The 27,639-nt window shown below is 48.7% G+C and overlaps 1 protein-coding gene across 6 annotated transcripts; it reads right to left on the bottom strand.

Annotated features, from left to right (window-relative positions):
* Window positions 1–1,395: 1,395 nt before the first annotated feature.
* SLC2A11 (solute carrier family 2 member 11) lies at window positions 1,396–23,647 on the bottom strand. Of its 6 annotated transcripts, none has more exons than XM_066365471.1 (12): window positions 23,520–23,647; window positions 18,364–18,462; window positions 16,350–16,510; window positions 10,635–10,759; window positions 8,942–9,071; window positions 8,217–8,365; window positions 4,456–4,643; window positions 4,207–4,317; window positions 3,729–3,830; window positions 3,580–3,655; window positions 3,350–3,477; window positions 1,396–3,118 (listed from the first exon to the last, which is right to left on the bottom strand). In XM_066365471.1, the coding sequence occupies exons 1-12, from the start codon at window positions 23,538–23,540 to the stop codon at window positions 2,918–2,920; spliced, it is 1,491 nt and encodes a 496-aa protein (XP_066221568.1). In that variant the 5' UTR covers window positions 23,541–23,647; the 3' UTR covers window positions 1,396–2,917. The 6 variants fall into 6 exon arrangements, with proteins under 6 accessions (XP_066221568.1, XP_066221569.1, XP_066221571.1 ...); XM_066365472.1 differs by lacking the exon at window positions 23,520–23,647 and adding an exon at window positions 23,001–23,466; XM_066365474.1 differs by lacking the exon at window positions 23,520–23,647 and adding an exon at window positions 23,083–23,466.
* Between the last annotated feature and the right edge of the window lie 3,992 nt (window positions 23,648–27,639).

Here is a 27,639-nt window from a genome sequence, read left to right as displayed (position 1 = left end):
ACCCAGGAGCTCTCTGGGTAGACAGGAGAGGCGGGGCCAGAAGCCTCCTTGCAAGAGCCCTGTCCCCTGCCTCCCTGTATCCCTGAAGGCAGAGGCTCTGCAGCCTCTTCCTAACCAGCTCTGGGTCAGATCAGGAAGTCTGCCCAGGTGGAGACCTTAAAGAGGGCTAGGTGGGGTACGGAGCTCCTCCTCACTCGTGGTAGAAGTACCGTTTCCCCAGGGCCTAGGCCCAGACTCTCCTTGTCTTGCGATAACCAGCCTCTAGCATCCTCCCTCCAACCCCCCTACCTCCACCCCATCCACAGGCAGAACACAGAGGATTTTTTTTTTTTAAGAGGAAGGGAGATACACTCCTGCATGCACCCTGACCGACAACCTGTCTTGGGCTGATGCTCGAAATCAACGAGCTATCCTCAATGCCTAAGGCTGACACTTGGACCAACCGTGCTATCCTCAGTGCCTAAGGCGACACTTGGACTAACCAAGCTATCCTCAATGCCTAAGGCCAACACTTGGACCAACTGAGCTATCCTCAGTGGCTAAGGCCAACACTTGGACCAATTGAGCCCACCGGCTGCGAGAAGGGAAGAGAGAAAAAAGGGGGGAGAGTGAGAGAAAGATAAGCAGATGGTCACTTCTCATGTGCACCGTGAAGGGGGATTGAACCCAGGACATCCACACACCGGTCAATGCTCTATCCATTGAGCCAACTGGCCAGGGCCTAGGATTTTTAAAGCAATGAAACTAGTGTTTATGATACCACTATGATGGATACACATGATTATACATTCGTCACAGACTGTACAGCCCCAAGAGTTAACCCTGATATGAACTATGTACTTTGAGTGACAATGATATGTAACTGTAGGTTCACTGATAATAACAAATGTCCCACTCTGGTGGGAGATGATGATAATAGGGGAGGTGCTGTGTGTGGGGGAGAACATGTAGGAGGCACATGGGAAATCTCTGTAGCTTTCATTTTTGCTGTGAATGTAAAACTGCCCTAAAAACTGAAATGAAAAAAATAAATAAGAAAAATATTTGAATAGATTCTTCAAAGAGAAGATAGATGAATGGCCATATTGAGCAGATGGAAAGATGCTCAACATTTTGTGTCATCAGGGAAATACCTCAATTAAACCACAATGAGACACCATTATGCACTCACTAGAATGACTACATTAAAAAGACTGACAATACCAGGTAGGTGCTGATGAGAATTTGGAACATCTGGAATTCTCATCCATTGCTAGTGTGAATGTCAAACAATATAATCACTTTGGAAAAGTTTCTTTTACAGCTAAATACACCTTCATTATTAAACTCAGACTCATTTACCCAAAAGAAATGAAAAGATATATCTATACAACAACCTGTTCAGGAATGTTCACAGCAGTTTTATTCATGATGGCCAAGAATTAGGGATAGCTCAAATGTCTACCAATAGGTAAATAGATAAACAATTATGGAATATCCATACAGTAGACTACTACTCAGAAATACAAAGGAATATATACTAATATATCCAGCAACCTGCATGAATTTCAAAAACTATCTGGAGCCAAGCCAGAAACAAATGCACACATACATGGAATTATGTCAAATTCTAACAAAGGCAAATCTGACCTGTAAGGACAGAACATAGGTCAATGGTTGCTTGGGGCTGGGGGGGGGCTGTTATTAATTGCAAAGGGAGATTCTGGGGTGACAGTAATGTTCTACCTTGATTGTGGTGGTTTGGTGGTTTCCTGGGTGGATAAATCTGTCAAAACTCATCAAATGTATACTTAATATGGATACAGGCAGCCCCCAGGTTACAAACAACATAGGTTCTGTAGGTTTGTTCTTAGGTTGAATGTGTATGTAAGTTGGAACTGGTACATTTACCTATTAAATGCAACTTAGACAGATGTTTGTCTTAACGTAGTATTTATTTTTACCTTTCCATGCATATACATACTTAAAAATTTCAAATACAACCTTAAACAATCTTGGATGATGCAGAAGATAATGGACTTAATTGGAGAGGATGGGACTGGGGTTAAAGTCTGGGTTTGATTCTGCTGCTGAAATCAGTTTCTTGATGTTGGCATTAAGGGAAGTTTGTACAGAGCTTTTCTTTTTCTCATCATAAATGGCCCTGTAGCATCACAGGCCTGTGGTAACTGTACGGTAAACTTTGGTGAGCCTCTCTGTATCAGGATCTTGCTCCTCTAACTTTGCCATTCCTGCTTCACTGAGATGAAAAAAGCATCAGCTAACTCTTGTAGAAAACTCATTCGGTTCTGGAGTTTCTAAGTTCCTGTTTTCTTCCCTAAACACTATCAACTGCTGCTCTAGTTCCATAAAATCTTCATTGGTTAGTTCTTTGGCACAGAAGTCAAGTAACTCTATATCGTTTTCATTGATGTCTAACTGCAGTTGATTACCAATAGCCCTTATGGTGTTCTATTCATAAGTATGAGTTGTACAGAAGTTGGAAGTTTGTAACTCGGGGACTTACTATACATTTAATGTATGTATATAAATTATACCTCAATGAAGTTGACTTTTTAAAAAATCAATTCCTCAGAAAATCCTTTTCTGACCCACCCTTCTCACACTAAGTCAGCCCCCACCCCCAGGTATGCACACCCTTCACGACCTATATTTTTCTTTCACTGCATTTCTCTTGGTTTGTAGTGATGTTTTTTACTGGTTTCCTGTTCATGAACTGCCTCTAGACAGGGAGCACCAAGAGGTCCTGGCTCCATCTCTCTTGCTCACCATTGTTTGGTAGCTGGCACCATGCCCGCACACAGTAGGTGTTCATTTAATAAGCACCCATTAAATGAGCAAATACAGAAGCCAGTGAATGGAGAGGAAGCAAAGGGAAGAGCAGCAGTGGATCTGGGCCCCAGCCACACCTGTGGGGCTACAGCTCTGTGGACTGGATAACCTTAGGGCCCCTCCATGTGGGGCCCTGGCTCCGCCTGGGGAAGTTGAGTCTGTGTAATTCTTCAGAGATTTCCAGGAAGGTCTTGCCTTTAGTCTCAGGGAGGAAAACACTGGTGTAGATAGCCGCACAGACACAGACACCAAGGAAAGGCACAAAGAAGAAGTAGGACAATCCTTTCTGTAGGTTAAAAAGAGACTCTGAGACCCAGTGTGGCCCCATCCAACCCCAAGGTGGAAGGTCTCATAACAGGTCTTGAACAGCGACTTGTCTTTCTTTGCTTAGGGAAGCCCCACCCCCTTCAGTCCCAGTCTCCTTAGGTGGAGGTCTCCTGTTGGGGTTTTCATGCTCACAGGGACAAAACCTAAGGCAGTCTCCCCACCCCCTGCTCCAGGACAGGGGCAGGCCTACCATGATGAAGGGGTACCCCAGTCCAACCAGGAAGAGCATGGTCCACATGAGCGCCCCACAGACCATGTAGGCAGCAGGCCGAGCCGTCTGATCAAACAGCTCCATGGGCAGGATTCCTGTCACTCCAGCTGGAAGGAGGGAGGGACAAGGGACTGCTAGTCAGGCCTCCCTCCACCTGTCTCTTACCCAGATGTCTATGTTCCTTCAGTGGGCCCCTTAAGCCCACTCACCAGGGCCGATGCCAAAGCTGAGGATGAAGGCAAAGATGCAGGACATGGCCAGGTAGGGCATCCAGTGGAAGGAGTTCTGCAGCAGAGGGGTGGGGTGAGGTGGAGATCAGCCAGCACCCAGCGCCCACCCCATATCCCTGCCCAGCTACCTGCAAGCACAGGGCCACTGTGAAGATGCTCCCCCAGCAGGTCATCAGGCAGTATCCCCCTATCAGCAGCACCCGTCGGCCCACCTTCTCAATGGCCACGCACTGCAAAGGGAAATGGGCCCCCAGTAACTGGCCCAGGCACCTGGGCCATGGTCCCCTGGTATGGGGGTAGGCAGTGGGGAGGGACCTCATGAGGAAGCTGGTGGTGGAATAGGGCAGAGTTTATTGCTTCAGAAGATTAAGAATTGATTTCCCAGAGGTCACTCAACTTCATTCAGTTTTCTCATCTCAAAATAGCAGTTTGAGTGCCCGGCAGGCAAACAGTAGATGCTCAATAAAGGCTGGGCAACTCACCACATTAACAGAGTGACCTGGAATGGGCATTGGTTTAAAGAGGAATGAAATCCTCATGGTGTCAGCACCCCAGGTTCCCCTTCTCCCACAGGACTGGGAAGGAACATCCCAGAGCCAGACTCACACCGACAAAAGCCATGAGCAGCTCGCAGCACCCGGTCCCGATGATGACATACTGGACTTTCTCCTGGGGGATTCCCGCCTCCCGGAACATGGAAGAGGCATAGGTGTATATCTGGGGAGGTGGGTGCAGGGTCAGCTCTGGGGCACTGACTCCCTCCAACCTCCTGTGGCTCCTAGGGGCCTGCAGCACACAGGCTCCCCCAACCCCCATCCCTGGGGCTGGAGGGCAGGGACAATGACAGGGACCCACCGAGTCGTTCCCACAGAGCTCCATGGCACTGCCCAGGATTACGAGGCTTGTCACTTGCCTCCGCAGGGTGCCATCCTGGAACAGCTCCCACGGGCGCCATGCTCGCAGGCCCCGGCAGGCAGCGCGCTCCTCTTCCAACTCTGCCAGCTCCAACGCCAAGTCCGTGGTGCCTCGCAGCCGCTGCAGTGCTGGGACAGGAGATGGGGTACTGAGCCCTCTTTCCCCTGGCCTCTCTTTGGTCCCCCCACTGAGCTTCCCATCCTTACTCCCCTTTCTCTCTGGGCCCCTGTGGTCAGATGGAGTGATCTTCCCAGCCCTGTCACTCCACAGCATCATGGACCAGAAAGGGCTGCAGAACCTCGGGATTTTGTGGATCCACCAGACAGTAAAACAGAATAAAATGTCCCCAAAAATTGCTCCACCATGTCAAGCCCTGCTAGAACTATGGCAGTTATCAATAGGTGGTTACAAAACAGTGGTCCAGGAGCTAACCTGACTTCTAAGTTTCTTTTCCAGATCTAAAGCTAAGCCACAAATCAGAGACAAACTCAATACCTGGTTGGGAAAGTCCCTTCCTGCATCCCATAATAAGTGCTGCATAATCCCAGAATGCTTCGCTTCACTGACATATACCCAGATATCTGTGTTCCAAAAAAGGAGAAGCCTGCTAATCTACTCCCTGATTGGTTAACCCCAGCAACTTCTGTGTCCTCAAGCCATTTAAACCCTTAAACCCGGCCCTGGCTGGTTGGCTCAGTGGTAGAGCGTCAGCCTGGCATGCAGGAGTCCCGGGTTCGATTCCCGGCCACGGCACACAGGAGAAGCGCCCATCTGCTTCTCCACCCCTCCTCCTCTCCTTCCTCTCTGTCTCTCTCTTCCCCTCCCACAGCCAAGGCTCCATTGGAGCAAAGTTGGCCCGGGTGCTGAGGATGGCTCTATGGCCTCTGCCTCGGGCGCTAGAATGGCTCTGGTTGCAGCAGAGCATCGCCCCCTGGTGGGCATGCCGGGTGGATCCCGGTCGGGCACAGGCGGGAGTCTGTCTGACTGCCTCCCCGTTTCCAACTTCAGAAAAAATACAAAAAAACCCAAAAAACAAAAACCTCAAACCCCACATTCAGGGCACAGAACCTGGGGACCTATCTCTGTGTTCTTGCACTCTGGAGAGCCTCAATAAAGCTGCCTTTGCTTTTTATTAGTGTCCTTGGTCTAAATTCCTTTATATCAGGAGACAAGAACTCAAACTTGTCAGTAACAACAGGACACTGGCAATTGTGGTAGGTCACCATCATTGTCCTTAATTCTTCACCCTCCACCTGTATCCATGCCCTTTGCTGTGTGATTTTGCAGTTGTTTCCTCTAAACAGGCAACTCACCACATTAACAGAGTGACCTGGAATGAGAATTGGTTTAAAGAGGACTGAAATCCTCACAGTGTCAGCACCCCAGGCAAGTACACATCCCTTAGTGCTGGGCTCAGATATGTGACTTACTCTGACCAATAGAATGAGTCTGTAAGGAGGACATACACCCTGTTTTAAGGCCTTAAGGGACTGTATTCATTTTTATTTGCTCTTCAACACAAAAGTTGCTAGGCTAGGCCACTGGTCCCAGAAGGAGCAGAGATAGCCCCACTGATACCATACTAGATCAACCAATGCCAGCTGACCTGCATGAGTGACCAAAAGGAGCTGAGCAACCAGCCAGACCCAGCCTACATCAGCCAACCCAGAAAACTCACACAGGCTTGAGCTAAACAGTTGCTTCTTTTGTTGGCCACTGAGATGCAGTGATTGTTAGGCAGAAATAGAAAACTGATAAATAAATTGGTATAAGGAGTGGGTGCTACCATAACTAGGACCTGTGTTTATGTATTGGTTCCAAGACCAGAGAATGGTGAGGAGGCTAGACAACTGAAAGCCCATGTGTGTAATGCAGTAGTGTAGGAAAAAAACAAACAAACCAGACCTAAGGAACTTTCTGGATGTGGGTGAACAGATCTCCAAGCACTGAAAACATAAACTGACTGCTTTCAGATGAGTATTCTAAGCTTGCTCAAGCCAGCGACCCTGTGCTCAAGCCAGCGACCTTGGGGGTTCAAACCTGAGTCCTCAGCATCCCAGGTCGATGTTCTATCCACTGTGCCACCACCTGGTCAAGTGGAAGGACACCTTGGAGAGCAGAAGAAAAATCCTGGGGAAACCATGGGATGGGGAGCCTCTCCCTGGGCTTAGAGACATTCCCCACCTCCAAGGCAGGGGAATCTGGCAGTGTTTTCCCAGGGGCACTTCAGCATTACTATGCTCGGTGGCTGCTTTCTGCTACCTTGCCACCTTCTTTGAGATAACAGTTCTAGTTACACTGTCCCGCTTTCACACTGAGTACAGGAAGAATGGAAGGCTTTTGTTTTTAGCTCTTAGGTCTCTGGATCAAGAGAAGACACATATAGACTTGATGTGATCTTAAGATACTGGACCTCGGCCCTGGCCAGTTGGCTCGGTGGTGGAGCGTCGGCCTGGCGTGCGGGAGTCCCGGGTTTGTTTCCCGGCCAGGGCATACAGGAAAAGCGCCCATCTGCTTCTCCGCCCCTCCCCCTCTCCTTCCTCTCTGTCTCTCTCTTCCCCTCCCACAGCCGAGGCTCCATTGGAGCGAGGATGGCCCGGGCACTGAGGATGGCTCTGTGGCCCCTGCCTCAGGTGCTGGAATGGCTCTGGATGCAACAGAGCGACGCCCCAGAGGGGCGGAGCACGCCCCCTGGTGGGCGTGCCGGGTGGATCCCGGTCGGGCGCATGCGGGAGTCTGTCTGACTGCCTCCCCGTTTCCAGCTTCGGAAAAATGCAAAAAAAAAAAAAAGCAGCTTGCTTTTAAAAAATTAAAAAAAAAAAAAAAAAGATACTGGACCTCAAGCCCGCTGCCATGATTGGATAAGACTTTGGAGAGCAGTCCCAGATGGCAGTAAGCAGTTACACAGTGGAGAGACATGAATACTAATTGTGGCATGATGGGCAGCCGAGAAGAGTATATTACCGGGCCCTGTCTTCATCCTTCCTAAATCCACGCCCCTTCCCATGTGAGAGGATATGCCATTGGTTTTCTCATCCCTTAACTTCGGTTCCAGCAACATGCCTCTCTTGGGTCAATGGGTATTAATGGGTATGAGGGGACCAAAGGTTGGGAAAGTGCTTAATCAACTGGATTTGTTTTCTTGTGCCCCTGCCATCACTGTAATAAGAACATTCCTGGGCAAGTTGTTTGGTCCCGAGAGTGAGAGGAGAGGTATGTGCAACAGAGCTGAACTGCTCCAGCCCAGACCAGCCTGCATGGCCAATCCTCAGCAGAATCCAGCACCATGGGCCAGCCCAGTAAAGATCAGCAGAGCTGTGCAGCCAGCCCAGCGAGTAAATAAGTAGAAGATGCAGTCAATGATTGTTGTTTTAAATCAAAGATTTAAGGATAGTTCCTTGGGCAACATTATGTGGCCATAGCTAATGGTAAGACTATCAGCACCCAGTTTTCATTGGGCCCGTGAAATCTAACATGCAAGAGCATGTGTGTGCATGGGGGAGGCTATTTCTCTGCACCACCCTGGGGTTCCTGGCACTCAGGACAGCACCTTGTAAAGGATTTTGAAGAGATTGATAGATAGTACAAAGAAAAGGACAGCTTTCCCCGATAAAAGAAACCTGAGAAACAAGACCCATGTGCTCTGGGCAGATGTGCCCATTGGTCAAGAGGGGTCTGGGAGCCTGAGGTCAGGGACTCACCGGCCAGGCAGGCCTCCGTGTCTCCACGGTCAATGAGGAGGTAGCGTGGGCTCTCAGGGAGCAGGGGCAGGGAGGCCAACTGGAGCGCTCCAGGCACCAGGCAGCTGGCCAGCAGCAGGGGCCAGGCCTGCGGGCCACCCAGGAGCTCCCTGGAGAGACAGAGGAGAGGCCAGGCCACAATACTTCCTTGCCAGAGCCCCGCCCCCTACCTGCCTGCCTTTCCCCTATCCACCTGCCTCCCATCCTGCACTCCCTTGTCTGCCTGCCCTTTAAGGGCAGAGGGTCTGCATTGCTCTGTGCTTCTTCCTAACCAGCTCCCTCCCACCCAAGGTACCAAGAGCCCTCCCACCCAGGTAAGGACCCAGGACAGGGCAGGGTTATGGCCCCACCTTATCCCTAACAACTCTTCTTTCCAGAGCTCCAGGCTTTGCTGTCCCCTCTCTTTTCCAGGATGACCAAAACATGCTACCATTAAAAGCCCAAACTTTCACCCTTTTCTCCGTCAAGACCTGTTTTCTGCTTCCTGATCTGAAGAGGATGGAAAAGTGTGATTCAAACTGAAGTGTGGCTGACTGATACTCATTCTGTGTACTGACCAGATGGAAGTGGGCAGGTTTCAATACCTTAATACAAAGAAGCAATGCCTTAATCTACTTAATAGGTAGGGAGAAATGTAGGCAAAAAGGCACCCCTCAAACCACTCTGCACATGGTGGGGTCACTTACCTAAGTCCGACCACCTGACCCATCACAATCCCCAGGGCAGTGAAGATGGCTGAGGACATGGCCACAGCTCCTCGGAGCTCCTTGGGCGCACTCTCCCCCAGGTACATGGGCTGGATGTTCATGCTCACACCTGGACGAGTGCACAGCAGACAGTCAGCCATCAGGCTGGGCTCCCGCAATGCCCGAGCCTGCCTCCGCCACCTCCTTGGCACTTGCTGGTCCTAGCACTGAGAGCTGCTCCCTTACCCTGTATACTCAGAGGGGCCCCTCCTCACCTGCTATAGGGCTAGCAGGACTCCAGGACCATTCCCAGAACTTCTGAGAGAGAAGTCTTTCTCAGATCTGCTCCCATCCTGTCCCCTCACCACAGTCCCACTGTGGTCATCGAGTCTTTCTAAACCCTGTCACTGGGATGGACGTAAGGGTTCTGCGGGAGCTGAGTGGGCAGTGGGAGGAGAAGGGAAGGGTGGTGTCCAGATGCCCACCAGCTGTCCTGGCTCTCACATCGATGCTTTTGTTGACCTCTACTGCTGTAGGTTCTCACGTCATTTCCGACTTCCCCAGAAAGACATCTGGCACCCAGGAAACCAGTGGGAAATCAGAACTGGACTCTCACTATCCACCCCAGATAATGACATCTGGCAAAAGCCAGGCCACAGTGAGCATCATGCACCTGAGAATACTGCAGGGAGTGCTGGTCTATTCCCTCCCAAACTGGGACTGGGAAGCAGGTCTCATTAGGTCCTGTCTCTCTCTAAGCACTGGGTGCAGGGAGTGGGAAAGAAGGTGGGTTCACTGATTACCTAAAAGTCTTAGAGGAACCCCTGCTCTTCCTACAAACATGTTGGGAGGGATTCCTTCTGTGCTAGGTCCTGGGGGCACAAAGTCTGATCTAATCCCTTTTCCCTAAAGTGTGGGCTGCTTTTAGTGACTCACTTCTCACAAGTAAACTGGCAAAACTAATGGTGTTTGACTTCTGAGATTAGGACAGTAAAAACACTGGGGCTTCCTCCTTAAGCACACATGCATGTGCTCTTTCTTTCCTTTTGATCACTTCCTTTGGAGGAAACCAGCTGCCATGTTGTGAGGGAGACCCATAGGCTGAGAAGCTGTGGACTCCTGCCAACTTGGGAGCAGATCCTCCAACCTCAGTCAAATCTGCAGAGGGCTGCAGTCCTGCCTGACGGTTTGACCTCCTCATTAGAGACCCCAGGTCAGGCCCCAGCCAGTTGGCTCAGCAGTAGAGCGTCAGCCTGGCGTGTGGAAGTCCAGGGTTCGATTCCCAGTCAGGGCACACAGGAGAAGCGCCCATCTGCTTCTCCACCCCTACCCCTCTCCTCTTTCTCTCTCTTCCCCTCCCGCAGCCAAGGCTCCATTGGTGCAAAGTTGACCCAAGCACTGTGGATGGCTCCATGGCCTCCACTTCAGGCACTAAGAGCTCGGTTGATGAGCAATGGAGCATCACCCCAGATGGGCAGAGCATCGCCCCCTAGTGGGCTCGCTGAGTGGATCCTGGTGAGGGCGCATGTAGGAGTCTGTCTCTGCCTCCCTGCTTCTCATTGAATTTTTAAAAAGAAGGAAAAAATTAAAGTGAGAATGTAAAGTAAATCAATGAATAAAGAGAATAAATTAATGAATAAATGAATGAGTAGGAATGGAGAGTCAGGATGAGACGCTGCACTGACTCCCATACCTGCACTGACTCCCATGAGCAGCCGTCCCAGCATGATCATCTCAAAGGAGCCTGCTTTGTGGCTAAAGCCAAACAGGAACACTGCGGCCACCACAAAGATGTTGTTCACCAGGAGGGACTTCTTCCTTGGGGGAAGTGTAACACAGACGAGAGGCTCAGGTCAGTACAGATGGACTATCCCTGGGGTCCCCTTTTGCAACTTCCGCCAGCCCTAATGAGACCTGTGTGTGTGTGTGTGTGAACTGTGCTAAGGAGTCAGAGCTACATGGATGGAAATGACCACTAGCCATTTACCTGCAGTCATATGTGAGATGCCTTCAGGGGAACACTCCCACTTCCCTCCCCCAACATAACCTAATCTTTCTCCTTTCTGCCTGTTCTGAAATGACAGAACTTATATTTTATGGCTTTATCCTTCAGACTAAGCACCATGCTCCTCAAAATTCTTAGACAAAAAGAAAGGACTGATATCTAATTCAGAACCTTCCAGATGGTTGGATGGTCCATGCTTAGATTGATGGGACAAGACTGCAAGCAAGGAAGGGGGCACCAGAAATGTCAGCTGCTCCACTATTATAAAGCATCGGCTCTGGGCTCCTGATACTGAGCTTGGGTGTGCTGTCTGGAGAACTCACTGTAGTGCACACGGCTCACTGTAGTGCACACAGCTCACTGTAGTGCACACGGCTCACTGGACTGACAGGGAAAGGAGCCTAGAGGAGGCCAGTGTTCTGCCTAAAGTCAACAACATATCAGAGACAGAATATGAGCCAAAGCTGAGCTCTCCTGTGCATAGAGAACAAAGAATGACAGTAGATTATAATATAACTAACTGGATCCAGCAATAACTCCAATTGCAACTAATATACCATATATGGCTTCTTCATGGTATACATTACTAAAATACTTCGACTATAGCTATTTACCTGCTGAGTGCATTTTGCTGCATGTCAATAGAGACACCAGAAATGTTTAGCTTTCACCTGGCAGGGACAGTGTTACTTTACTGACCTGCCTAGAGGACAGAGCAGCACTGCAGCTCTGGGCCACAATCTAATCCATGAGGCATCCTCCTGGCCTCATGACTGCGATGACTTTATACTGAAAGGACCTGGAGACAAGGAAGCAGCAAGTACACTAGATGTCTTGGTAAGATATAAGCATGAGCCCTGGCCGGTTGGCTCAGCGGTAGAGCGTTGGCCTGGCGTGCGGGGACCCAGGTTCGATTCCCGGCCAGGGCACATAGGAGAAGTGCCCATTTGCTTCTCCACCCCCGCCCTCCCCTCCTTCCTCTCTGTCTCTCTCTTCCCCTCCCGCAGCCAAGGCTCCATTGGAGCAAAGATGGTCCGGGCGCTGGGGATGGCTCCTTGGCCTCTGCCCCAGGCACTAGAGTGGCTCTGGTCGCGGCAGAGCGACGCCCCGGAGGGGCAGAGCATCGCCCCCTGGTGGGCAGAGCGTCGCCCCTGGTGGGCGTGCCGGGTGGATCCCGGTCGGGCGCATGCGAGAGTCTGTCTGACTGTCTCTCCCCATTTCCAGCTTCAGAAAAATACAAAAAAAATACAAAAAAAAAAAAAAAAAGATATAAGCATGACAAAGAAGGGAAGCTTAAAAATGAGGGACCTGCCACATCAGTAAAGTTCCTGAGGTCCGATGGACTAAGATATGTCAGCATGTTTCCTCCAAAGAGCATGACAAAGTGTTGCCCTTCCTCTACAAAGGATGGCGCATCTCAGAGGGCTCTTTTTCATTTTGGAGGCTGCATGAACCACCTTGGGTGTTGTGACTGGACACATTTCCCAGGTGATTGGAAAACCTGGCTGCTTTGAGTGGGGTTAAGCAAGGGGAGTATCCTCTGGGTCCAAGCCAGGTGCAAAGAGTTTTGCCATTCAACTTGTTAGACCTGGGAGATCCTATGGTGCTCAAAGTGTCTGTGGCAGTTGCCTAAAAGGAGAATCACAGCAAGACCTTGGGTTTGGGAGTAAAGCTACTCTACTCCAGCAAATGACTATCCTCTTAATCAGAAGTAGCTCCTAGTCTTCGTGGGGAAAAAACACTAGACTGGGACACCTGGTGACCATGTCCCCATCATTAACAGGGGGCCATATGACACTCCTATGCTAAGGGTGAGTACACCTATAGCCTCCATCACTAAACAGAAATGGTACACACCACACTTGCCCCATGTGGGCTTCAGAAATTCCCATGAACAGGATACTCACATCAGCTGGCCTACCTGACTATACTGCTACCTTCTCCCAAGGTGCACCTAGTGCTTCTTGTCTTTATTTTATCTTTAGTTTAAAACAAAACAAAATAAAGCTTGACCCTGGTTTGCAGATGGTTGCGTGGATATGTTGATTCCACCAGGAAGGTAGAGCTATGGCATTCAAGTCCACTCAAAGGTGGCCCTAAAGAATGTTGAGTTAAACCCTTCCTGTAGCCCTGGCCGGTTGGCTCAGTGGTAGAGTGTCGGCCTGGCGTGCAGGAGTCCAGGTTCGATTCCCAGCCAGGGCACACAGGAGAGGTGCCCATCTGCTTCTCCACCCCTCCCCCCCTCCTTCCTCTCTGTCTCTCTCTTCCCCTCCCGCAGCCAAGGCTCCATTGGAGCAAAGTTTCCCCAGGCACTGAGGATGGCTCTGTGGCCTCTGCCTCAGGCGCTAGAATGGCTCTGATTGCGGAAGAGCGATGCCCCAAGATGGGCAGAGCATCGCCCCTGGTGGGCATGCCGGGAGGATCCCGGTCTGGCGCATGCGGGAGTCTGTCTGACTGCCTCCCCGTTTCCAACTTCAGAAAAATACAAAATAATAATAATAATAATAAATTAATTAATTAAATAAACCCTTCCTGTAGACAGAATCTTTAGCATGCTACTTTGTTCCTTTCCCAAAGCATTTGATTGGATAGTCAACATCTTAGATGAAACAGAATTTGAAGACTAGTTTCAAGAATTGTAGGGAAGGATACTCAAAGGATCTCACAGAACTGGCCCAGGCTGAACATATGTACCTGTCCATGGTTCTGCTCATCAGAAGCCCTTGCCGCTGCAGAAGAGGCTCTTTATAGGCAGGTAGAAAGGACACTTCCCTCTGTAGTGACATTCAGCTACTGACCTCAGTGCTCACTCAATTGGCTCGTAACATAGAAGGTAGGGTCACAAGGACAGAAAATACACATGGAATCAAGGACAGGAGCTCTCTGTCACCAAACTGACTAAACACCTTGCCACCCTGCACAGCCACCAAAGCTCCCAGAAATGGCAACATGTTGGGGCTCCAATCAGCTACTGGCTGGAAGATGAACTCCACTAGATCCCTGCCATGGGGGTGGGACACTAACTGGGACAGTAATTGGTTATTATTGAAATAGGCATATATGCTGAATTTGAATTAATTCCTTCCCTTAATGCTTCTGCCATTGCTATTATCGAGGTACCAGGAATCATTAAATATTTCGGCAACAGCTATTATTGCCTCCTTCTTCTTTGCAAAAAGAGCCTCATTTTGTTTGGAAATGTGCCCTTACCCCTTCCGGTTCACCTATAAACCCAGGATCTAACCCAGTGCTGGGCAATGAGACATATGGTGCCTTATTGAAAAGTTTTTTTCTTTCTAATATTTATATAAAGCACCAGCCAAGAAGAAATCCCCCTTCCACTGGTTAGTGTTGCGCCTGCGTGAGGCGCTACTATGCTATAGCCTTCCATCCACAAGCCTGAGGACAAGGCCGACACACAGTGAAACCGGCAGGCAAGGGAATCGCAGAGGAGCAGATCGGAAATACTGAGGTAGCCCTGAAGTCACCCACCTACAGACTTCTTATATAAGATAAAGGATCTCCTATTGTTTTGGCCAACTGAGTCCTGGTTTTCTGTTATAGACAGTTGAAGACATCCTAACAGATACAACTGTTAAATACCCAAACATGATGCCCATGCAATTTTTGCATCCAACAAAGGAAGTTACATCAGTGACAGAGGAAGGATGGGTGCCCATGGAACTCATTATTGCATTATGAGTCCCATCACCCAGAAGCAGATGACTTCATGGTATAACCTGCTGAAGATCTCACACCATCAGGACCACCAAGCCCACTCAGGAATGAAGATTTGGGTCACCTCAATGGACAAACAGCCTCAGCTGGGGAAGTTTAGACCAAGACAAAAGTGGAAAACTGCAGGGTGAAAGTCACTAATGCAGGCAACACTGGAACATTGTGACCAGCTCCAAAACCAATAGGTATAACTTCTACCTGTGTCTGACTTCCTGTGTCATATGCTCTAAAATAAACTCATGCACTACTTTTCTCTTCATTGATTGGTTTTTCCCTAATCTTTCTTTTTCTTTCTTTTCCTATGGGATGTCTTGCAAGCAGTTAAATTTACCATTAAGTGTGTAGACTGCTGAATATCAAGAGATTAACTGGCCTGACCAGGTGGTGGCGCAGTGGATAGAGCATCAGCCTGGGACACAGAGGACCCAGGTTTGAAACACCAAGGTCACCGATTGAGCATGGGCTCATTGGCTTGCGCGTGGGCTCACTAGCTTGAGTGCAAGGTTGCTGGCTTGATCAAGGGGTCACTGACTTGGGTGGAGCCCCTCAGTCAAGGCATGTATGAGAAATCAATCAATAAACAACTAAGGTGCCTGACCTGTGGTGGCGCAGTGGATAAAGCGTCGACCTGGAAATGCTGAGGTCGCCGGTTCGAAACCCTGGGCTTGCCTGGTCAAGGCACATATGGGAGTTGATGCTTCCAAGGTCCTCCCCCCTTCTCTCTCTCTGTCTCTCCTCTCTCTCTCTGTCTCTCCTTCTCCTCTCTAAAAAAAAACAACAACAAAAAACAAAAACAAAAAAACCCAGGGTGCCACAACAAAGAACTGATACTTCTCACCTCTTTCCCTTTCTGTCTTTCCCTCTGTCCCTCTGTATGCCTGTATGTCTCTCTCACTAAAAAAAAAAAAAAAGAAGTTAACTGTATACAATGGAATGACTGACTAATGTTAGAAGGGGGCACATACAGAGCTGACTATATGGGTGAAAAGTATCCACACATGCTGGGTCACCAGCAAAAAGGTGGACTGTGATAGCTATTTGTTTTTTTCTGCCTGCCGCTGCTTCTCTCCTCTCATTCAAAGGTGTAGGCATGTGACATATGGTGGGCCGATAACAGTCTGTCCTCCTGGATTCTGAATCTTGAATAAAGACATTGGAGTTAGAATGTGATTGGAGTTGATGTGCTGAAGCCATCCTCCCCAGAAAGAAAATTCAAGGTCTAGCTGTTGAGATCCTCAGCACTGCCATGGATCCTGCCCCTCTCCAGGTCTGGCTTTTGAGCATTTTGTTTCATTCTGTGAGCTGCTCTAGTATCCTCCTGTGATTAAAAGTTTCAGTAAATTCAGTCAGAGTCAGGCTCTCTTGTTTGCCATACAAGAAATGTATCAGTTGGATACAAAGGGGGAAATGATCCCCAAGGAAAAAGCACTTGTTTATGGTCAAAAGGCATTTGTTGCCAGTGTAGAACTAGAAACTAGAGATCTCTCTCTCCGTGGGACTCTTCCTCTGCCAAATCCTCTTGGAACTGAGACTCTCACGGTGAAACTATAGGCAGTATAGGAGGCTGGAACCTGGCAGGCACCTTCTTTTTCCCATCTTCCTCAGGCTGCAGACTGGGATGAGCCTCATTAAAGGGAATTGGGGTTACAGACAGGAAGCACTTACCTTCCCAACATGATGGCCAGGGGCCCTGCAAGCAGTGCTCCAAAGAGGCCCCCCAAGGGGTACAGAGACACGATGAGGGACCAGATGAGCAGAACCAGGTGGTCAGGCAGTGGCTGGCCAGTACGCGCCCACCATGTCTGATTGGTAAATTCCTGAATGTGCTGTGGACAGAGATGCCAGTCAGCCTCCTGGAGTGGGGACTACACGCTCTAGGCCTTCTCCCACACAGGGCTCTGCCAGCAGAGAAGGCACCAGGTCTCCTAAGCAATGCTATTCCCCTGCCGTGGGAAGACCATACTCACCTGAGCACAAACTCTCTTTCACACACAGTGTCTCAGAGCCTAGCACTGGACAGTCTCCCTTTGCCCCTCTGAGCCCAGTATCACCATCCCCTCTGTTTTTGGCCCTGGAAGCCACCTTCATGGCCCCTATCAGTGAGCTTCCTTGCTGACCAGCTTTCTGTAGGAACTGGCCAGTGGTGAGCATCAGTAGGGCATCAAGGAGGCAGCAGAGGGCATCAGAAGGAAGTGGGAGAGTGTTTGTTTCTTGGGCTCCCTCCCTGGGAGGTCCCGACAGGCTAGCTGCAACATTCAACCAAAGGTCATTGTTCCTCTCAAGCGGCCTACACCACATGGCCCTTCCTCTTGTGCTGCTAAATCTGCATCCTTCCCAGCTACGTGATAGGACACTTACCCTTCTTCCTTAAGCAAGTTAGAGGCAGTTTTTATCAGTAGGGCTCAAGGACTCCTTCTTTCCATAGGCCCTCACTGAACATGGCCAGGGGCCAGGCCGGCATCGCAAGCCAGCAGGAGGAAGAGATGGGCCCAAAACAACCAACATACAACACTAGTGGTAATAGCCCACTCCAAGGGCTGGGGAGGGAGAGGGGGCTACCTGCTTAGGCCTTGTTTTTTATGTTTTTGCTTTTTCTTGAATTTTTCCAAAGTTAGAAGCGGGGAGACAGTCAGACAGACTCCCACATGCATCTGACCGGGATCAACCCAGCATGCCCACCAGGGGGCGATGCTCTGCCCATCTGGAGTGTTGCTCCGTTGCAGCTAGAGCCATTCTAGCGCCTGAGGCGGAGGCCATGGAGCCATCCTCAGTGCCTTGGCTAACTCTGCTCCAATGGAGCCTTGACTGCGGGAGGGGAAGAGAAAGAGAGAGAGAGAGAGAGAGAGGAAGGAGAGGGGAAAGGATGGAGAAGCAGATGGGTGCTTCTCCTGTGTGCCCTGGCCGGGAATCGAATCTGGGACTTCCACACACCGGGCTGACGCTCTACCGCTGAGCCAACCAGCCAGGGCCTGCTTGGGGCTTGTTGAAGGAAGGTTTCAGGAAGGTGATGGCATCTGGGTGGTTCTTGAGGGGACTCTGCAAGGTGGAAAGGGCTTCCCAGCAAAAGGAAAGTTCAAGGAAGGGCTGTGTGCATAACCTGCTTTGGTAGTGTGGTTGGGGAAATGAATATGGGAGACAGAAGAACATGCTCTGATCCCAGCAAGCCTTAGACTATAGGTAGATGAGTCTGTCCTTATTCCTACAGGCACTAAGAAGACATATAATGTTTCTGAGTTTGATCAAACTTGAGAAGATCTAAGGGGGAGGAGCTGAAGGCAAGGAGACCAGTGAGTGAAGAGGCTGGACCAGCAATCCAGAGAGGAGAGATGGGGCCTGACCAGGATTGTGGCAGAGGCATGGGGAGAAGTGGCTGGATGCTAAAGGTAGTTAAGAAGGACTTAGTGTCTGAGAGAGGGATGGCACAGCAAAGTCTGACCTCCAGTCACTGGGTGGACAGTGGAGTCATCTGCTGACATCAGGGACTCAGGAGGAGTGAGGGTTCAGAGGAGGATGCAGAGCTGGATTTAAACCTGCAGGACCTGTGGGACATGCCATGGGAGGTGATGTGTGGAAGAAAATTCCACCAAGTGGATATTGGCCTGAACCCCCACAGTGGGTAACTGTCAGCCCTCGCCCAACAACCAGTCAACTGGTGACAGTGGGCAAAGAAGGTACATACCAAGGTTGGGGCATTGATGATGGAGAGGTTATAGCCAAACTGAAAAGTCCCACCAATGCCAGCTGCACAGATGGTCAGAAGCAGGACCCTGCCCTGAATCTAAGGAGAGAATGGAGAATATAGAGTGATTAATAACAGCCTCCACCTCCCTCCCAGGACCAGAACCTACCTTTTATAGCCCTGCAATGCATTTGAATCAGGCAATGAAAAGAAACCGAGACACAGAGGACAGGAGTTGCTTAGGTCACATGGCTGGCAAAGAGCATAGCCCCAATCTTCTGCTCTGAGTCCAGGACCCCACTGTTTCTCCACCTTCCACCTTACTTCCCCACTCCCACCCCGCCAGCATTTCCCTGAGATGGAAAGCACTTCCTGGCCCGCCATGCCAGGCTGTTCTGAGCATGCCTGCTGAGGTTTGGGTAAACAACGCTCTGAGCTGTGGCCTCAGTGGAGTGAAGCTCTGCCGCTAGTAGGACAGGAGCTCTTGAGCCCCAGTGATTCACCCCAGAGAAACATTCTCCAACAAAATGTCTGGGCCTCCTTCTCTGACTACCCACCCCAGCCTGTTCAGCAGTGAGGCTAACAGAAATGGTCACATGGGACCTACACGTGTGGAGACCTGAGGGGACAGCAGAAAGAAGCCACAGGTGATGGCAGGGCCTAGGTTCCCATGCCACCTCTGCCCTTACTTCTTCGTCTGTGGGGGACAGCCACAGTACACATGTGCCGCACACATTTGGTACAATAAAGCAGTGATTTTCAACCTTTTTTGAGCCACGGCACATTTTTTACATTTACAAAATCCTGGGGCACACCACCTACCAAAATGACACTCTAACACAGTACATATTATACATATAGTTAATAATATAGTTTCTAAATGTATTTATACTCACTTAGTGTGAAACCTGGGCCTGTTTCGATGAACACAAAAGGGATATCCTGGCAGGAATGGAAGAAAGACACAACGAAGCTCTTCCTCAACAGTTCTCAGTCTCTCTCTGTTTTTAGTTTTTACTGCAGTCAAGCTTGAGAAGCTCAGCTCACATAGATATGTGGTTGAAAACGGGAGCAATGTCAAAATAGCTTTGTTGGACAGAATGGGGAACTCCTTGGCAACAGATAACCAAAAACTGTCCAAAGGAAGATCAGCAAACTTTAGCTTTAAAGTTAGATAACATTGTGATGCATTGTATATCACCCTCTGCGGGGGCCTCTTTTAAAAGGAAAAAGGTAAAATATCTATATACACCATCAGGATAGACATAACCAGCTGAGGCTGAGGCTTCATCTAGTGGTGGCAACATTTACCTCCAGTACTGACCAGGATTAGAAATTGGGACCATGGGGAGGAGTAGCAGCTTCAACTACTCCCCGTGGCCACACAATGACAAGTGCGCGGCAGCCCGAGCTGGGACCTTCCTGGGTGTAGATGAGAGGCGGCCTACTATTGGTTCATCGCTAGTGGTCGGGATGAATCCTAGAAGGTGATTGGTCAGTGAGCGTTCCCTGTGCCTCCACTCTTCCTGTGGCTGATAGCTGGAGGGATTGTGAGAGGAATGTTTATGTTCGGATGGAGGCAGCTGGCATCCGGCACGTGGGCCGTAGTTTGGGGACCCATGTTTAATTTCCCCACGGCACACCTGACCATGTCTTATGGCACACTAGTGTGCTGCGGCACACTGGTTGAAAAACACTGCAATAAAGTACAACTTTTCTCTTAGTGCTATACCTTAGAGATGGAGGGAGAACTCCCCAGGCACACAGCCATGATGACTCAGTGTCCTGATGCCCCATTCCATTTAGTTGGTATTTTTTTTGAAATTCACAATCTTATTTATATTTTTCCTTTTACAATTTATTATAAAGTAATACGCTCATTAAATTTTTTTGAAAATTCAGTATATGCTGGCCTGACCCGAGGTGGCACAGTGGATAAGTCATCAACCTGGAATGCTGAGGTCACTGGCTTGAAACCCCAAGCTTGCCTGGCCAAGGCACATATAAGAGACAACTGCTGTGAGTTGATGCTTCCTGCTCCCCCTGTTCTCTCTCCACTTTCTCTAAAATCAAGAAATAAAATCTTTAAGAAAATTCTTTTAAAAAGAAGAAAAAAAAAGCCTTGCCCAGATAGCTCAGTTAGAGCATGGTCCAGAAGCACAGAGGTTGCCAGTTGAATCCCTGGTCAGGGCACAGACAGGAGCAGATGGATGTTCCTGTCACACGCTCTCTCTCTCTCTCTCTCTCTCTCTACCTCTCCTTTCCTCTCTCTCTAAAATAAATAAAGTAAAATGTGATTTAAGAAAAAAAAGAAAAAGAAAATTTAGTACATGCTAAAAGTTCTCCACTCCTTTAAAGGTACAACAGTGAACCACCTCCCTCTGATATTTTCCTAGGCATTCACAAAGTAGCTGACTACATCAAAATCAAGTCATTGATCTTTTCTCAGGAAATCATACTGCCTTTCTTGTTCTTGCAAATTGGCCTGCAAATTTAAAGTGCTACAAGTCAAATTTATTTATTTTAATTTTTTTGTATTTTTCTTAAGTGAGGAGCGGGGAGGCAGAGACAGACTCCCGCATATGCCCAACCAGGATACACCCAGCAAGCCCACTAGGAGGCGATGCTCAGCCCACCTGGGGCCGTTGCTCGTTGCAACCAGAGCCATTTTAGTGCCTGAGGCAGAGGCTATGAAGCTATCCTCAGCTCCTGGGCCAACCTGCTCCAGTAGAGCCTTGGCTGTGGGAGGGGGGAGAGACAGGGAGAAGGGAAAGGGGGAAGGATGGAGAAGCAGATGGTCACTTCTCCTGTGTCCCCTGATGGGGAATCGAACCCGGGACATCCACACACCGGGTTGACACTCTACCACTGAGCCAACCGGCCAGGGCCTCAAATTTATTATTTTTGTAATGAATACAAGGTTTGTAGCAGAAGGATATTTGGCTAAAGATTTTCTGAAGAATTTCCAGAACCTGAGGACTTCTTATTCATTCATCAGTCAAATACCAAGTGCCTGACTCAACCAGGAACTGTGCTGAGGTGCTGAGGACAGACACAGTCAGGGAAAGACAGACATGCAATCACTATTTGGTGAGATACTGTGTGTTGGGCGGGGGTGGGGGGAGCAGAGGAAGAGGCTCCAGTGGGCAGGATTCTGCTAAAGGTCTTGTCATAGGTCTGGAGACAGATCCACAATAGGCACTCTAGCTGCCCAAACTTCCTATAAGGCCTACTTCACCCCAAGCTGGAAGCCATAGGAGGAAGCCAAGTGAGAACCCAGGGGTTTAGTTTCACTGTAGTCACATCAAAGCTCCATGCGGACTTCCCGGAGGTGAGAGTTCCACTAAGACAGCAGATCTGCAGGAAGCAGCAAGAGACACAATGCCTGATGACAAGTGAGCCCATGAGGCAGGAGATGCTGGCAGATCTCCAAGACAAGAAGAAATGGTTTATTCACTGAGATTGTTTATGGAGATTGCCTAGAGCCATGGCTGGCCATGAAAAGCACTCAGACATTAGCATGATGGTGATTAATTCAGCGAACAAGTATTTCTTGCCTCCATACTATGGACCATAAACCTACTGCTCTAGGTGTTGGGGATATAACAGCGAACAAAAGAGACAAATTCTGTGACCTCATGGAGCTTTCCTTCCAGTGGGGGAAGACAGACAATAACAAAATTAATAAGGAAAATATATAACACATCAGCTGGTGCCACCTAGACACAAAGCAGGGAAGAGTGAGAAGGAGTGAGGGAGTGTTTGGAGAGGGTGTTCAAGGATATGCCCTGAGAAGGGTACATTTTCACAGATTAAAGGAGATCAGGGAAAGTGCCATGCAGATAGCTCATGAAAATCAGTGCAGGTTATAGGGAAACCCAGAGATGTGGTGAGTGGTGTGGGCTGCCCCCATTTTCTTCGTGAAGAAGGACGTCAGGAAAGTTTAATGCGAGCGTGGAGAAGGAAATGAAGGTTAAGGAGAAAGGTGAGGGTGGGAAACAAAGAAAGCTGAGGCTGCCAGTATCAGGGCATGTCTGGCCCGCACGAGGACAAGAGGATCACGAGGGCATCACCAGGGATGCTGGCCTGGGAGTCCTCAGGACTGTGAGGACCCTGCCTTAGACTGGGGATCATCCATGCGCATAAACACCTGCCTATGCTCTTGTGAGACCACACACTTAACCCCACTATACAAAGCACGAGATATTTTTGTGCGTCTCACGTCTCGGTCAAGCCTTCCAGAGTGGCTGCGCCTATGTAGTAGACGCCGGACAGCAATTCTTCATCTGAAACGCTAGGGCTGGGCGGGTTTCGGAATTCAGACCTTTCCAGATCACATCGAGCACGTACACATTTCTCCAGCATTCGGGAGAGGAGAGGCCCGCAGGGCCGGCTTTGCCCCCCACTAGAAGTGCCCGCGGTCGCAGCGCGGGGAAAAGCGCGTGAGCGTTGAACCGAAGGCGGTGCATTCATTCCAACCAAAGGCCAGCAGCGTATCTGAGCCGAGAGGTGGAGGTGCATGCGCAGTGAGTGTTGAAATGGTGGCAGAAAGATTCAGGCAGAGCACTTCCACCTCCAGAGCGCATGGCCAGGCGCACAAAATGTTAAAAGGAGGGGGTGTTCAGTAAGTAAGTCACCTGGGTCCGAGGCTGTAAGGGTGGCTCTGGTTCGTTTTCCATCCCTCCCTTTCCGCAGCTCTGAGGCTGAAAAGCCACTCACTCCTTATGCAGCCGAGCCTGAGGCCCACCTCTGCAGACCCGAGGGGGGAGCTCTGGTCCCAGGTATCCCGGCCAAGCTCCCATAGGTCGCAGCCAGTGGCTCTAATCACCGCGCTCCAGACGACCCCGAAATTCTGGCTCTTGCCCCTCGTCCCCTCCCTCGCTGCCGCCTCCGGAGTGAATCTCTGCGGGTCCCTGCCTCGCTGCATCTCGAAATCCTGCCACCATCCCTTCCAGCCCCTCTGCCGGGCTTCCTTTTACCTAGATGTGGCATACATGCCTGCCACCAAGACCCGGGAGTCCACTGTCCCTGTGTACTCCCTAAGAACCAAGTCCTTGATTCTAAACAAACATCTCCACCCTCCCCCAGTTCAGGTTGTCCCCACCCTTTTCCCTAGAGGAGGGGCAGAATGTGGAGGGACCAGAAGGCTGACCCACCAGTCTCTGGAGCGCTTTCATCTGTACGTTCTGGCGGAGCAGGTGACTTGGAATGTGGAGAACCGGTTTCCGGTTGCAGCCAGGGGATTCATTACATGAGAGGCCGCTCTCGGGCCCACGGTCGGGACGCATTAAGAGGTGAGGAAGCACGGGCTCCACTGGGCTGGATAAATCTTTTATTTCTCAGGGCTTCTCCGGCCCTGCATGGAATCCGTAAGTTGTATAATGCCAGACCGAAATTAGCCTTGCCAAAGATGCTATTTGTGGTCATAGAAACTTCGACCTGAAAGTGACATTAGGAAATCAAATGAGCAAACCAGTATCTCTATTGCTCATGCTTCGTTTTGGTTTTTTGCTGCCCTGAATTTTTTAAAATTTCTAAAAACACAATTTTAAGGAACATGCAACTTTATCTAATATTTTATTTATATTAGCAGTTGCTAATTGCATGCTTTTTCTGCATATATTGAGATGATCATAAGGGTTTCCTACTTTATGAGCTCAATTACATAAATAAAATTTCTAATGGTGAATTATCCTTGAATTCTAGGGGTAAACACAACTGCTCATAATGTAATTGTTCCTGTTAACACATAGTTGGTTTCAGTTGCTAATATTTTACTTAAATAGATTTAAAAAAAAAAAAAAACAACTATTGGTGTATTTTCCTCCTTAAAACAATTAGTAGAGAAACAGCAGGTGAATAAATGGTGGTGGGACAATTGATTATCAATGTGGGGAAAAATGAAAATGGATTTCTGCCTCACCGCATACATAAAAATCATTCCAGGTGCACACAAACCTACTGAAAAAGAAAACTTTAAACATTTTATTTTATTTTTAATTAATTTATTTTTTACAGAGACAGAATGAGTCAGAGAGAGGGATAGACAGGGACAGACAGACAGGAACAAAGAGAGATGAGAAGCATCAATCATTAGTTTTTCATTGCGCTTTGCAACACCTTAGTTGTTCATTGATTGCTTTCTCATACGTGCCTTGACCTTCAGCAGACCGAGTAACCCCTTGCTGGAGCCAGCGACCTTGGGTTCAAGCTGATGGGCTTTTTTGCTCAAACCAGATGAGCCAGCACTCAAGCTGGCGACCTCGGGGTCTCGAACCTGGGTCCTCTGCATCCCAGTCCGATGCTCTATCCACTGAGCCACCGCCTGGTCAGGCGAAAACTTTAAACATTTTAAAAGAAAATAGGCCTTCACTGGTTAGCTCAGTTGGTTGGAGCATCATCTCGAAACACCGAAGTTGCAGGTTCAATCCTCGGTCAGGGCACATACAGGAGGCAACCAATGAATGCACAACTAAGTGGAACAACCAATGAATGCTTCTCTCCTTCTCTCTCATTCTCCTCCCTTCCTCTCTCTCCAAAAAAAATTTTTTTTTTCTGTATTTTTCTGAAGCCAGAAACGGGGAGAGACAGTCAGACAGACTCCCGCATGCACCCGACCGGGATCCACCCAGCACGCCCACCAGGGGGCGACGCTCTGCCCACCAGGGAGCGATGCTCTGCCCCTCCGGGGCGTCGCTCTGTTGCGACCAGAGCCACTCTAGCGCCTGGGGCAGAGGCTGAGGAGCCATTCCCAGCGCCCGGGCCATCTTTGCTCCAGTGGAGCCTCAGCTTCGGGAGGGGAAGAGAGAGACAGAGAGGAAGGAGAGGGAGAGGGGTGGAGAAGCAGATGGGCGCTTCTCCTGTGTGCCCTGGCTGGGAATCGAACCCAGGACTTCTGCACGCCAGTCCGACGCTCTACCACTGAGCCAACCGGCCAGGGCTCTCTCCAAAATTTTTAAAGAAAATAAATAATATTTTTATAACCTCAGGATAAATAAGGATAAACCACATAGATTTCTTTTTTTTAATTTTTAAATTTTTATTTTATTTATTCATTTCAGAGAGGAGAGAGAGAGAGAGAGAGAAAGAGAGAGAAGGTGGGAGGAGCAGGAAGCATCAACTTCCATATGTGTCTTGACCAGGCAAGCCCTGGGGTTTCAAACTGGCGACCTCAGCATTCCAGGTGGATGCTTTATCCACTGTGCCACCACAGGTCAGGCCCACATAGATTTCTTATGAAGATTTAACATAATTAAAATTAAAATTATGTGTTAAAAGACACCATAAAAAGGTGAACCTAAACGCTACCAACTAGAAGGTGTCCACAAGCATATGACCAACAAAGTATTTGTATTCAGAATACCGTATATAAAGAATTCCTACATATCAGTAAAGATAAGAAAATGGGCAAAAGCTATGAACAGGGAACTTACAGAAGAGGAAACTGAAGTGGCAAAAAAAAAAAAAAGACACTAACTAATTAAAAAATGCTCATCTGTTATTAGTAATCAGGAAATGCAGATTGAACTCACAACAGTGTACTGTTGCACACTCTAACAGGCCAGCAGTTTAATTCTGGCAATAGCAAGATGGTAAGAATTAGTTGGAACGCTTGTATAGTTGATGAAAATTAAATAGTTCCACAACTCAAGAGCAGTTTGGGTATATCTAGTAAATCAGGGGTCCCCAAACTTTTTACACAGGGGGCCAGTTCACTGTCCCTCAGACCGTTGGAGGGCCGGACTATAAAAAAAAACTATGAACAAATCCCTATGCACACTGCACATATCTTATTTTAAAGCAAAAAAACAAAACGGGAACAAATACAATATTTAAAATAAAGAACAAGTAAATTTAAATCAACAAACTGACCAGTATTTCAATGGGAACTATGGGTTTGCTTTTGGCTAATGAGATGGTCAATGTGCTCCTCTCAATGACCACCAATGAAAGAGGTGCTTCTTCCAGAAGTGCAGCGGGGGGCCAGATAAATGGCCTCAGGGGGCCACATGCGGCCCGCGGGCCGTAGTTTGGGGACCCCTGTAGTAAATTGAAGTTGCAAATACATGGCAACCCAGCAATTCCCACAGTTCCACTGCTGGGTTTGCCTTAGAGCAGGGGTCTCAAAATCGCGGCCCGCAGACTAATCTACGAAGTTCAAAATATTTTGGATAAAATTAAGTAAGCCTAGGGGCCTACTTGTATTTTTCATTTCTCTAGCATCCTAGCTAGATATTAGCTTAGTTAACAGCAGTTGTGATGTGAACTACAGTTTCTGGTCGTTTTGTGACACTGAGTAAACTGCATGTACGATTGTGCTTGTTGTACTGATTTTTTTTTTGTTTTCAACTGCAGTGAGAAAAGTGTTGCGTAACAGTTGCCTTTTGTAGACCTAGTGCGGCCCGCCGAAGGGCTATGATCTTGCTCTGCGGCCCACATGCTGAGTTGAGTTTGAGACCCCTGCCTTAGAGAAACTCTTAATCCCACACTCTAAAACTGTTTACAAATGCAGCATTGTTTCTATCAGAAAACTGTTAATCCAATTGTCAATCATCAGGAAAATGAAGAAATAAATTGTATACACTTGAAGGCCACTCATTAGTGAAAAGCAATGAACTGGAGGAACCAGATCAACAACAGGTAAATCATAATGCTGTGTGGATAAAGATAGAGAAAATTTCATAGACTGTAGAGCCCATGCTTTAAGTTTGGAAATATACCAAACCACACCTTATGTCTTATATTGGGTAGGAATATATATACATTTGTAGCAAAAACTTGAGGGTTGCATGGGATGATAAATACCAAATTCAGAACTGGGTTTAACATTCTGAGTCCAGGACCCTACTATGCTCTGTGTACCTTGCCCAGGATCACTGCTATGAACATACTTGGTTGCCCACTTCTCCCCCAGGGTTCTCCCTGAAATGCCACCTGGACACTTTGTTGGATCAGCCCCCTGGTGCATGGGTTCCCCATTAATTATTATCCTTAAGCCAGGAAGCTTGAGGTTTCTCTTTGGCAAATATTAACCTTGAATATGTGAAAGTCGTGGTTGTATTTGTAGGTCCAGTACTGACTGCTAATCCTCTCAAGCCACAAGGGGGTAACTTTGCCTTCCTTTACAGAGGCATCCCTGAGACGCCTTGTGGACAAGGTCAAGAATGTGCCTGCGTCAGCCCGCAGCAACCCTGCTGGAAATTGGAGCTGGTCTTTCTCAAATCTCCAAGTCCAGCAGGCATACCATGCCCAACGAAGACCCAAGCCTGCCTAGCC

The sequence above is a fragment of the Saccopteryx leptura genome, chromosome 2 (genome assembly GCF_036850995.1).
Source record: "Saccopteryx leptura isolate mSacLep1 chromosome 2, mSacLep1_pri_phased_curated, whole genome shotgun sequence".
In the NCBI taxonomy this organism is placed as follows: domain Eukaryota; kingdom Metazoa; phylum Chordata; class Mammalia; order Chiroptera; family Emballonuridae; genus Saccopteryx; species Saccopteryx leptura.
This window is presented reverse-complemented; position numbering and strand designations above follow the sequence as displayed.

Excerpts from the sequence above, each read along its gene's own strand:
- SLC2A11 (XM_066365470.1), bottom strand. The coding sequence starts at position 22,884 with ATGCACCTCCACCTCTCGGCTCAGATACGCTGCTGGCCTTTGGTTGGA. Across the intron at positions 18,463-22,713 it reads CCCGAATGCTGGAGAAATGT|ATTCAGGGCAGGGTCCTGCT; the intron begins GTACGTGCTCGA and ends TTCTCTCCTTAG. Across the intron at positions 3,478-3,579 it reads CAGCTTTGGCATCGGCCCTG|CTGGAGTGACAGGAATCCTG; the intron begins GTGAGTGGGCTT and ends CCCTCCTTCCAG.